The sequence below is a fragment of the Rattus rattus genome, chromosome 2 (assembly GCF_011064425.1).
Source record: "Rattus rattus isolate New Zealand chromosome 2, Rrattus_CSIRO_v1, whole genome shotgun sequence".
Classification (NCBI taxonomy): Eukaryota; Metazoa; Chordata; class Mammalia; order Rodentia; family Muridae; genus Rattus; species Rattus rattus.
The window spans coordinates 143,751,934-143,764,561 of record NC_046155.1 but is presented as its reverse complement, the minus strand read 5'-3'; the positions used below and the strand labels follow the sequence as shown (position 1 = coordinate 143,764,561).

At 38.8% G+C, this 12,628-nt stretch overlaps 1 protein-coding gene across 1 annotated transcript; it reads right to left on the bottom strand.

Annotated features, from left to right (window-relative positions):
* Nucleotides 1-9,506: 9,506 nt before the first annotated feature.
* Nucleotides 9,507-10,448, bottom strand: LOC116892056 (vomeronasal type-1 receptor 2-like). Its single transcript, XM_032893525.1, has one exon. It carries the CDS (start codon nucleotides 10,437-10,439, stop codon nucleotides 9,507-9,509), a length of 933 nt encoding a protein of 310 aa, XP_032749416.1. The 5' UTR covers nucleotides 10,440-10,448.
* Nucleotides 10,449-12,628: the final 2,180 nt, after the last annotated feature.

Sequence of the window (12,628 nt, the reverse complement as noted above, 5' to 3'; positions counted from 1 at the left end):
GGAAGAGGACATGACTTTCAGATTCCTTTCAGATAGCATCAGAAATCTGTCTTGTATCTACTACTGTAGGCAGTAATCTAATGATGATAGCCTTATCTGTTCCTTTCCTAGCTACCAAATATTTGACATAAGGACCTATTAAGTTTATTAACAAGCTGCATGCCTAACATGGACTGGTTCTGATCTATTTGAACCTCTAAGGCTGCCTGCTTTCTAGTCACATGGTCCTTTATATTCAGTATGAGTTTTGCACTGACTTGTTCTGCTCCATGTATGTCATGGAGACTCCCTTTGCGACTCATGATGACTCCTTATGTTCTCTCTACATCTTCCTCTCCTCATGGTCCTCCTTCACTCTGGTCTCTCCTTATGACCTTCTAACTGGGATTGGAAGTCCCATTCAGTTTTCTTCTGTCCAGATAATATGCTGATCAACTTTTATTAAGCATTTAGTGGTACTGCAAAACAAATTTTACATAACTTAAAGATCAGTGATGGCTAACTATGCCATCGTCAAGAACACAACCAGCTACCTGGGCATAGAATTCAGGATCTGAATACACAGAGCTCCATTAATACACTACTATTTGATGCCAACACCAGATTCCGTACCTTCTACTTTTCCTCTCCTTCTGGATAAGTTTGTTATCTCTGTTCTAATTTATGACACAGGGCTTTCTTATCCTACTCTAATACATCTGTCTTCTGTTGCTTCCCTGCAGGCCTTTCCAATACTGGAATGAACTATAGTCATTGGACTGAACTAAGATCATCAGATGTACACATATTCATTTAATAGTCCTTGAATATAAACCACTAACTTTAAATCAAATATTCCTGGACATATATTTATGCATAAATCTGACCTGTTACTAGAAGTCAGACAAAGCCTTTCTAAAAGTCATTTTTAGAGAACTAATGTGGAGGCTACTTTTTCTCCTTGTACTAACTTCACTCCGTGTCTTATCTTTCAGCCTTCCCTTGTCTATGATCACTGGATTCCAGCATTATACACATTATTCCAGGATTATAAACATGATTGTGATTTTGTCCTCTTGAAAAACCCTATGAACTTAAAAGTAGACATATTCCCTGGCTAGTTTTATATCAACTTGACACAAGCTAGAGTCATCTGAAAGGAGGAAACCTCAACTGAGATAATGCTTCCATAAGATTCAGCTGTGAGGCATTTTCTAAATTAGTGATCTTGGGGCCCAGCCATTGTGGGTGGTGACATCTCCTGATGGGTTTCTATAAGAGAGCAGCCTGATCAAACTGTGAGGAGCAAGCCAGTAAGCAGCACTACTCCATGGCCTCTTTCCTGTCCTGTTTGTGTCCTGATTTCCTTTAGAGACGAACAGTGCCATGGAAGAGTCAGTTAAACTTCCTGCCCAACTTGCTTTTAGTCATGGTGTTTCATCACAGTAATACTAAGTCACATATATTTCAAAGTGTACATCACCAGTGTTTTTCTGCCTTCAGGTTATTGGTGGGCACTGAACGATGAAGAGGAACCTTCTCAGCAGAACATTTCTGAAGGAGTGGCATATGCTAGTATGCCTAAAGCAGGCTCTTTCTTGACACAAACATCTTACCCTTGTAATGTATGTGAGCCCATTTTAAATAACCTTTTGGACTTGGAGGAACACCACAGAACAAACCATGCACTTAGAATTTATTCATGCAGGGCATGTGAAAACTTTGGCTAGAACCTAAAATATCATACTGTAGAGAATTCTTCACAAGAAGAGGACAATAAAGCTTTGTTAAGAATTTCAAACTTCATGTAGAGCCTTACTCATCAGAAAGCCCTCTTCCTGTGAGATGGAGCAGAGGAACCTTCCGCATAATGTGACTGGGCATGAAAAAAAAAAGGCCACCCATAGCAAGAAGACTTCAGGGAGCATTGAGAGTGGGGAAGGACTTTCATGTTGGACAAATGCATTATAAGTGTAGTGTGTGTGGGAAAGGTTTTGGCCATAAAGATACACTTGTACAGCACTATAAGATCCGTTGTGGAGAAAGCCTTTATGAGTGCAGAGAATATGGGAGAGCTTTCAGTTGCAAATCCAAACTTACCCAGCACCAGAGGATCCACACTGGAGAAAATCCTTATGGTTGCAGTGATTATGGAAAATCCTTTGGGCAAAGATATATTCTCATTAAACATCAAAGAGTTCACAAGAGGACAAAGCCCTTTGAGTGCACTGAATGTGGGAAACTTTTTAGTAGAAACTCTGATTTTATTGCACACCAAAGGGTCCATACAGGGGAAAGGCCTTTTGTGTACAGCAAGTGTGGGAAGGATTTCATCTGAACCTCCCACCTTGTTCAGCACCAGAAAGTTCATGCTGGAGAAAGGCCATATGAGTGCAGCGAATGTGGGAAAGCCTACAGTTTTAGCTCTCACCTGAATAGGCACCAAAAGATTCATGCCACAATTCTACTTTAGGGAACACACTTCAGTGTTCAGCTAGGTATTAAATCTCATGTAGTGAATAATGTATCAGGGAGATGCCTTAGAACGGCATCTAGGAACTTTCAGATCAGCGCAAGTAACTACCCAGAGTTCTGTCACTCAGTAGGTACAGTTGAAACCATCTGAACTCCAGTGTAGTCACTCCAACATCCTCTGGGAAGACAAGACTTATTTACTCTGCCCAGTCCCTACAGTAGTTGTGAAGCACATGATAATAAGCTTCCTCAATCTGTCACATCTGACTTGTAAAGCTGTATACAAGGCCAATCTTCAGCCAAGGGGATCGAAGATACTCTTTCTATGTGGCTTGCAGAGATGTTTTATTTAGTGGATGCTATTTTTTTGTAAAATATGTTGTTTTTACCTATTTAAGACATTATTAATTTCCCAAGCTAGCCTTGAACTTCTCTTTTCTTGGCCTCCTCAGTAGCTGAGAGTTTAGACATGTGTCATATTCCCAGCTCTTTATGATCTTTGTAATGTAATGGGCTCTGCCCATCTTATAAGTCATCCAGACAGAACAAGCACTTGCCTCCTTTTACTCAAATTTCCAATAATAAATGCCTTAGAATTGAAGTTACTTTTAATCTAAGGGGAGGATAGAGTATACTGAAAGCAGTGTGAGAATCTGACAACCTAAAGAGATAGACAATTTTGTATTTAAATATGACAGTGGATTGCTGGGGAACAGTCCTCAGTTCAGTTACCCTGTACTGTTAAAAAACAGTATCATAAATAATACTTCCAAGTATTTCAGTATCTGACAACTAACTAGATTTCATAGTTATTCTAAGGCTCACTAATTGATATTGTGACAACTTGCCATGTGTTTGGCAGCAGAATGGATTATGTATTCTCGGTTTTAGCACATGCATTATGTTTCCTTGCATGTTTGAGGAGAATATTTGGAATTACAGAGAAATTTCAACACTGCAGGGGAAATTCCCATGGTAAAGAAATTCCTAAATGTTCTACTCATGATAGCTCTGTGTTACGGGAGGGTTTATAGAATTCTTTATAAAGTACTGTATCACTTACTTAGTACCAGGATCACAAGTTCAGCATCACCCCCTCCACAACCTTCTTATGCCTTCCATCTTTGCCAAATGTCTTTGATGTTTAAACAGTAACCCCAAAAGAGCAGGGATATGATCCAAGAATGTAACTTTTATGAAGCTAGATAGAATTCTTGGTTACAAGTGGAAATGAACATTATGGCTTACCACCAGCGAAGGGCACTTTCCTAAGGCATTTATGGTAAGATGGTAGAATTGCTATATTGATGTCCACTTGCTTAATTTCCCAGTAGACTTGAGTCATCTATAATTTCAAAAAAAATATTTATTTTATGTATGAGTACATTGTGGTTATCTTCAGACACACCAGAAGAGGGCATTGTATCCCAATACAGATAGTTGTGAGCCACCATGTGGTTGCTAGGAATTGAACTCCTAACCTCTGGAAGAGCAATCAGTTCTCTTAACTGCTGTGCCACCACCCCGGCCTCTGATCTGGAATTTTAAATAAACGTTTTATGGAGTATAATCAAAATACTCTATATACTATATGTTTGATATATTTGTTTATTATACTGTAAAGCTACTCTAGCAGTGATGTTTTAACACTGGAGAGTTATAAAGTTATGTGCTGCTTCATGATTCTTCTCAGTGCCCTTCTTCATGCCATGGACTCTACTATTCATTAATTCTTTAAGAGGTTTCCGTAAATGTGACTACCAATTTTTTATGTATATTTTGTCTCCAGTTAGTCTGTATAACTAATCTGACATGTATTTGTCTTATGTGTTTGGACAGCCTTCATTATTGATCATGGGTAGTATAGATTTACCACAATTAGCAGTTTATCATATTTGTTATTTTTCCAGCCCCATCTGCTAAATATTAAAAAAGCAACAGTTATAGATATTCATATATGGATTTTCCTATGGATTTCTAACAAAACGTTTTAAACAGAAATTCTTTAGTAAAAGGAATATAATGGTGTTAAGAGAAAAAATTTAAGACTTGATTTGGGAAATTGCCCACCCATCTTAATCACAAAAGTAACAGAAATGAAAGAGGCTTGTTGTCGGAAAGTAGGTTCTGAAGTAGTAGCTTACAGTATCATGAAACAGCATGTGCTAATGTCAAGATTACAAAGTCAGAGCAGTGTATCACACAAAGTCTTTAAAGAGATTGTGATATAGGCTTCCCTTAATATAACCAGAGAGCGTTTAGGAAGTTGAAAGGAACTCCTCAGACATATCTGGAAAAAGGTGTGAGTCCATTAAGGACGTAAATCCTGGGTAAACCTTGTAAAGGCACCATCAGCTTGTATCGAAAAGAACAATGCATATAAATTTGAAGGGAGTCCTAGTTTGCTTTCTATGGTTGTAATAAGTGCCATAACGAAAAGTACCTTGAGGAAGGAAAAGGTTTATATGGCACCCAGGTTACAGATCATCATCATGAGAATCCAAAGGTGAAACTCAAGCAAGAATCTGGAGGCAGGAACTGAATTAGAAGCCAAAGGGGGAAAGCTGCTTCCAAATTTGTTTCCTGTTGCTTGCTCAGCCTGCTTTCTTATACAACCCAGAACCACTTACCCATGGGTGGCACTGACCATGGTGGACCATACCCTCCTACATCAAACATCAGTTAAAAGAAATGCTTTGTAAACAGGCCCACAGGCCAATCTGAGGGAGGAAATTCCAGGATTTAGGTCCCCTCTTCCTAGGTGACTCTAGTTTGTGTCAAGGTGACAAAAATTGACCAGAACAAAGACTTTACAAGCTCTTAACATTTTACACTTAAGATACAGGCTAACAGGCCTAAGCTGCAAACTTTGGATAATTTTGACAATTGAAGTTTGGCTGAGTAAATGGTAGCCCAGTTCTCAGAGGCCTAGCCACAGATAATGCCAGACTCTGATATCTTGTTGAGTTTGCCAAACTTGTTGAAATTTCAGATTTTCTTGGGATTGGACACTTTTTATTTGTTTATTTGTTTCTTTATCATTTATTTAGTTAATCATTCCATTCATTTACATCTCAAATGATATTGTCCTTCTTGGTTACCCCTCCAGAACCCTCTCATCCCACATCTGCCCTCTTCCCCCTTCCGTTTGCCTCTATGAGGGTGCTCCCCCACCCACTCTGCTCCAGCATTCCACATACTGGTGCATCAGACCTCCACAGGACCAACAGCCTCCCCTCCCATTGATGTCAGTTAAGACCATTCTCTGCTACAAATATATCTGGAGTCCTGAAACCTTGCCTGTAAGGTCCTTGGTTGGTGGTCTAGTCCCTGGGAGCACTGTGTGGTCAAGCCAAACGACATTGTTCTTTCTATGGGGTTACAATCCCCCTACGTTACCTTAGTTCTTCTGCCAGCTCCCCCACCAGGGTCATTGAGCACAGTCTGATGGTGGAACCAAGCATCTGCATCTGCACAGGTCAGGTGCTGGCAGAACCTCCCAGGGAACAGCCACACCAAGATCCTGTTAGCAAGTATATCTTGGCAAACAGTGTCTGGGTTTGGTGTCTGCAGATAGGATAGATCCCTGGGTGGGGCAGTCCCTGATGGCCCTTCGTTCAGTGTCTGCTTTTTTTCCCTGTCTTTCCTTTGGATAGGAATATTTCTTGGTTAAAACTATGAGATGGGGGTAGACCCACCCTTTGACTGGGAGCAGTGCGTATCTGCTGGTGGTAGTATTTTGAGGTTCTATGTCCCCATCGCTGTGCCTTTCGGCTAAAGTCATTCCTGTTGGATCCTATGTGCCTCTTGCTTCCCTGGTGTTAGGGACCCTCCAGTGGCTACCTACAATTCCCCATCACTACTATTATATATTGCTATTTGATTTCCTGACCCTCTTGTACTTCTCTCCTGTCCCTTTCAGTACCTGATCCTGTCCTCCCATTTTTCCCCTTCCTCTCTCTCCCAGTTTCCCCCTCCCTCCACCTCCTTAATCATCCTGTTCCCCACTCTATGCAGGACTGAAGCATCTACACCTTGGTCTTCCTTCTTCCTAAGCTCCATATAGTCTGTGGGTTGTATCATGGGCATTGTGAGCTTTTGTGTCTGGGTTACTTCACTCAAGATGATATTTTCTATTTCCATCCATTTGCCTATGAATTTCATGAAGTCATCATTTTTAATAGCTGAGTAGTACTCCATTGTGTAAATATGCCACATTTTCTGTATCTATTCTTCTATTGAGGGGCCTCTGAGTTGTGTCCAGCTTCTGGCTATTATAAATAAGGCTGCTATAAGCATAATGGAACATATGTTCTTGTTATATGCTGGAGCGTCTTTTGGGTATAAGCTCAGTAAGATGCTGCAACATATCACAAGGGATTGGACATTTCTATTAGTCCCTTAGATTTTCTCTTCTTTAGAAATAATATGCATATAACTATGGACTGGACCACCTCTTTATTTGAGAATACATGATTGGTTTCCTATTTCTTGAAGTTCCTAGATGAAGATGAACTGTGCTCTGGGGTGGTTTATACCAGAGCTTGATCCATAATTTAGATGATGAAGTTCAGGCCTGTGTAGTTGGTATTGTGATGAGACTTGAATTATATGTTATAAGGTAATTTATTGAGATCTTGGGGACCTTGAAATGGAATCATTTTATTTTAAATGGGTTGATATAGACCTGTGGGAATCTAAAGTCGCAATCTGATAAGGAGCTTCTTTGAAATGTACTAAAATGAATTCCCTAAATACAGGGCCTTACTAGAACAGTGTATGTTTGCAGATTGATTAATATTGTAATGGGACATGACAGATGTGTAAACAGATAGTGCAGTATGATGTGGCTGTTTAACACTCCATTGATGGCTCTGATGAGCATTCTGAGACAGTTAATGCTGATGCAGATGTCTATTAAAGGGGATAATCATCAATTGCTGGTGGAAGTACAAACAGAATCCACTCACGAAGATGGGGCTCCATCTACCCCAAGAAGCAGCTTTACCACTTTTGAGTTTTATCCCAATAAAGGGCTACTATAGAGATACTTCCTCCACAATGTTCATTGCTGTTTTCTTCATAATAGCAAGCGATTGGAACCAAGTTAGAGGTTCCTCAACAGAAGAATGAATAAAGAAAGTGGTACCTTTACACAATGGAGTACAAAACAACAACAACATCAACAACAACAACAACAACAGCAACAACAAACCCATGAAATTTTTAGACAAATGGATAAAAATAATCATCCTATGTGAAATAATCCAGATGTTGAAATACAAATATGGCATGTATTCATTTGTATGTGCATATTAACGTTTAAGACAAGGAAAATAATCTACATACAACCCACAGAACTACAAAGGTTAATATAAAGTAAGGGATTAGGGCATCCAGATAGACTTATTAGTATAGAGAAATACAATAGATAGTTATGAATGAAGTGGGCGACAGGAACAGAGGAATCAAGAGGAGAAGATTGTTGAGGGATGCAATGGAGCAATACAGGGTCAGAGACAGCTGAAATTAAGGACCATTTGAGGGGCAGTATGGAAATCTCCTATAGTAGAAGTGATTTCTAACTGAAATCCCCAAATAATGCTAGAGACTGAGTCACAACTGGCCATTTCTTGTCACCAAATGAACCTTCCCATACTGGGATTGGGTTGTTAGCCAAAATGGTCTGATTGGAATCCCCAGACAACCTACATAAAAATATACTTTCCTCTTTATAAGTTTATGGCAAGGTGGTCATTGCTGAAAAAAAGTGCCTCCATATCTCTTAGAGAAGTTGAGCTGGTACCTACAGAAAGCTTTCACCCCTATGTTTAGCATCTTTGGTAAAGGAAGGCTATCAAAAGAGAAAAATGAACAACAGGGTAGCCAGAAATTCTTTGTTCTACAATGCTGTCCTGTCTTCAAAATACACAATGGTAATGATGGCAGAAAGCTTTTGGATGTAACCATTAGTATCTGATTTGACATAAGGGTCATTCCACAAGATGAAACCCATATCAGACAAGATAGTTCAGAGATCTCAGGTAAACAAAAATGATACTAGTTTAAAAATAAAGTAGCAATACATTGAATTCTAAAGACATTTTGTTATACTCATAGACCAGTGCCTTGATGGGCTATTATCAGAGGCACTTTCTCCATCAACAGATGGATACAATTACAGAGACACACAGCCAGACATTAGGCAGAGAATGTGAGGCCCTGGAATATTCAGAGCTAAATGGCATGTCTGTTTTAAATGCCTCCTCTCAGGGCTCATGGAACCCTATGGAAAGGAGGTATAAAGAATATGAAACATGGGGTGAAAGAACCCAACTATCAAAGCTCATATGAATGAGTCACTATGCATAGGGTCTGCAAAAGTCTGCTTCAGGTCCTCAGCATATATATTATACCTTTCGGTTTAGCATTTTGGGGGGATTTCTGAGTGTCAAAGCTAGCAGAGCTCTAATTTTTATGCATTCTTGTGGGCTCATTTACTTCTGTTTGTTCATCTGGTCCAACACCAATGTGTTAGTTCTTGCTTTATATTACCTTTTAAAACAATCCTTTAGAAACCTGATTGTTTTCTAATGAGAGACAGAAAGGGAATATATCCAGATGGGAGGCAGGGGATTAGGAGGAACTGAAAGGACTAGAGAGCAGGGAAACCAGAATTAAGATATTTTGTGTGAGGAAAAAATCTATTTTAAATCACAGGAATTTTTCCCAAACATTTAACCTATAGTTTTAATGAAATTCCTATCATAATTCTGCTGTCATAACATACATGTTGAAATGAAAACTACAACAATTAATATGTAAGCAGGAAAGACCACAAATAACAGGCAATTTTAAGAAATAAAAACAAAGCAGAAAGAACACAGTACTTGGCCTTAAATTTTTCCACAGAGCCGTAGTGATAAAGACAACTTGGCACAAGCATAGACACAGTCAAGTACACAGAACAGGAAAGCAATCATAAGCATCAATTCACATGTTGACCATAATGAGTAGTAAGAACATACACAGAGAACATATTATTTATATATTTAAAATAATAGTAAGAGGTTTTTATTTAATGTCGAGACCAAACAGAATCTGGACACAATGGAGTAATGACTTATAAAAACAAAGGGTGCAAAAGAGGGAAAAAACAGAGAAGCAATGGGAGTGATGTTCACCAGCCACAAATAGTGATTATGTGAAAAAGTAATGCAGCCTCTTAAGATTGAAGAGAGAGTATAAAAAGCCAAAAAGGCAGACACCAGGGCCAGGATATTTTGAGTGGCTCTGAACTCAGGAGAATTTCTGCTGGAACCATGAGAACTGTGAATGTGTTGAACCCTCTGCTTGTGTCGGTACAGAATGACAATCATGGAGGTACTGGACCAAGTGATGAGCACAGAAAAGAGGACTTCAGGGCACACCACCAGTGCAGCATAGAGTGATTCAATGATATCATCTTGCCCTACAATGGAGCAGAATGCAAATTCTAGTTCTTTTGTCATATTTTTGCTATTCATTTTGATGAATGTGTACATAAAGAAAGTGGAATGTATCAACAAATACAAAACCCAGAGGAGAGAAGTGGAGCAACAAATGTAGTTGGCAGTTCTCATTTTATGATCTGTCAAACATGACTCCCTGGGGCTGATTTTCATGACCTGGAAAACACTCAAAAGGCAGGTGGCACCAATGGACATACTCCTGCCAAATCCTTGAATATACAATAGGAGCTCGCATGCAAAATAATTCAAGAATGGCTTCCATCTGAAAGCTGACATTGTGGTGGGCACTCCTGAAGAGAGAGTGATCACAGCATTGGCTGCCTTTATGTGCATAAGAATCAAATCTGTGGGTTTTAATTTGCCTTGTCTGTAGTAAAGGATTAGGTAGTAGAACATAAGGGAGAAGTTTCCTAGAATTCCAATTGTAGTTTGTGACAAGAAAATGATTCTGATTGTCAGATTCCAGGAGTCCATGCTGTGATTTGGCACACTTTTTTTATTTTAGAATATTGCCAAAGATAATTCTCTGGTCAAATGAATAATGACAAGTGTTTGCGGCCTTGGTGAAGGAGGAAGCCTTTATTCCATGGAGCTTCTGAAAGACTGAAACAAATGATCCCCTAAGGTCAGGTGTTTAGGGCCTGCATACACCATATAAAAATTTGTCCCACAAATTTTGACAAGAAGAGTTATTTTCCATATTTGTTACATTGAGATTGCTCAGTTCTGGACAATGCAGATATTTATGGAAGGGAAGCTATCTAGTTTCATACAAAGTGCACCATTTGGTGTGATGTGATGTTGAACTGTGAGAAATAATGAAATGTGACAGCCCTATACAGGTAAATATAAGGTAAGATTTCCAGAATATATTTTCTAGTCACAAAGCAAAGCAATAGAAAACATCAATTGTTACCACAAACCATAATATAATAATTTATAATATGTATTTCATCTATAGTTAAAAGATAAGTAATGGGATATTTGTAATACAAATCAAAATATTCCTCTGATCTAGACAGGGCAAAGATTTCTCAATTTTTTCTCACCTGGGGACATCTTTAATTTAGCCTAAAAATGAGCTACCTCTTTTCTAACCCTTTCATCAGTAGACTTTACAAAACCAAACCAAACTAAACTAAAAGAAAACAAACCAAACCAACAAAATCCACAACTGATCAAATAGCAGAAAACATGTGATTGTGTTGTCGCAAACTCCAGTTGATCCAATTATGATGCATTTCCTGTACTCAAGGCTCAGGGAACATTGAGGTAGTCAAGGCAGAAAGATTCTAAGAGGCAGAGAAAGAGATATCTGCTGTGAGATGAAATCTTCTAGATATTTCAGAGAATCTACACACAAGAAGACTCAGCATGGATGCCCAAATAAAACTGAGCAAGGACACCAACAGGCACATCAGCATATTAGGTGGCAATGCCACTGGGTTCTAGTAATCCCAATATTAAAAATAACTACACAAATACGTTTCATTTTTGACAGGATCCAGACACAATCATGGGAGATTTACCTTGCAGATTACCCATACAAGCTCATGGCAGCCCATGATTAATCCCTATAAAACTAGAATTTTACATACCAATCTGGGCACTGAGAGATTTCCAGCCATTGCTGCTGGAGCTGCTGCTGGACAGAAAGAAAGGCATGCACCAAGGTCACCATGCCTTGAAGCCATGCAACTGCCATTTTCAGAGTGAGCATTGATGGGTTCACAGCTTGAAGGAAGTATATGGAGATTTTGTTGTGCTGGAGGACCTCAACATTGTTCATAGCCTTCAGGAAGAAGAGGTTGAATAGCATTTGGCACCAAACATTGAGCAGAATCATTTATATCTCCATCCTCTGCAAGGTGCAAAGCAACTTAGGAAGAAGACTTAGAGGTTCAAACTCAGTGCTAGAAGTGCTACAAAAATCTTGATGGAAAAGGTTGAGAAATTTCTCAGGAAATCATGAGAAGCTGGAAACTCTGGCCAAGATGAGACATGCAGGAAAAGACAATTGATGACATAGTTTTTGCAAAGAAAAGGGTGGGGTTACAGGAATAGAAAAAAGAAGGTGCACATTCCAAAGTTCTCTGCAGGCAACAGTCACTATGGAGAAGATGAAAGAATGGAACAAAGAGTGATGAAAGAAAATGGAATTGAGCAAAGACCCAAAAGAGAAAAATTATATGTTAAAAGTACCCAGAAATTCCAAGAAAAGTTAGAAATCTCATTGAAGAAAGAAAAAAGAAAAAAAAAAAAAAAAAGAAAAAAAAAAACAAAGAAAGAAAGAAAAAAAAGAAAAAAAAGTAAAAAAAAAACAAGATTAGTTGTCTTGTGTTTGGACACAGGAAAACATGACCCTGAGTGCAAGCAAAAGCAGCTAAGACAATACAGACAATGCACTCAAAGTCAAAAGACTGTGATGAACAGTGTTCTAAGATTGACAGAGTATAACAGACACTATCACCTACAATGGTGGACTCTGAGGATATTGATCACAGTCATGATACAGACCAGTATAGTACCACTTCTCATTTCTCAAAATCAGAGTCCTCTCAGAAAGAATTCCTTAGTAAGTAGTAATAAAAATTATGCCCAAAAATGGTCTTGCTCTAGTAAATATCACTGAATGATAAAAAATGTATTCCACATTGGATGTT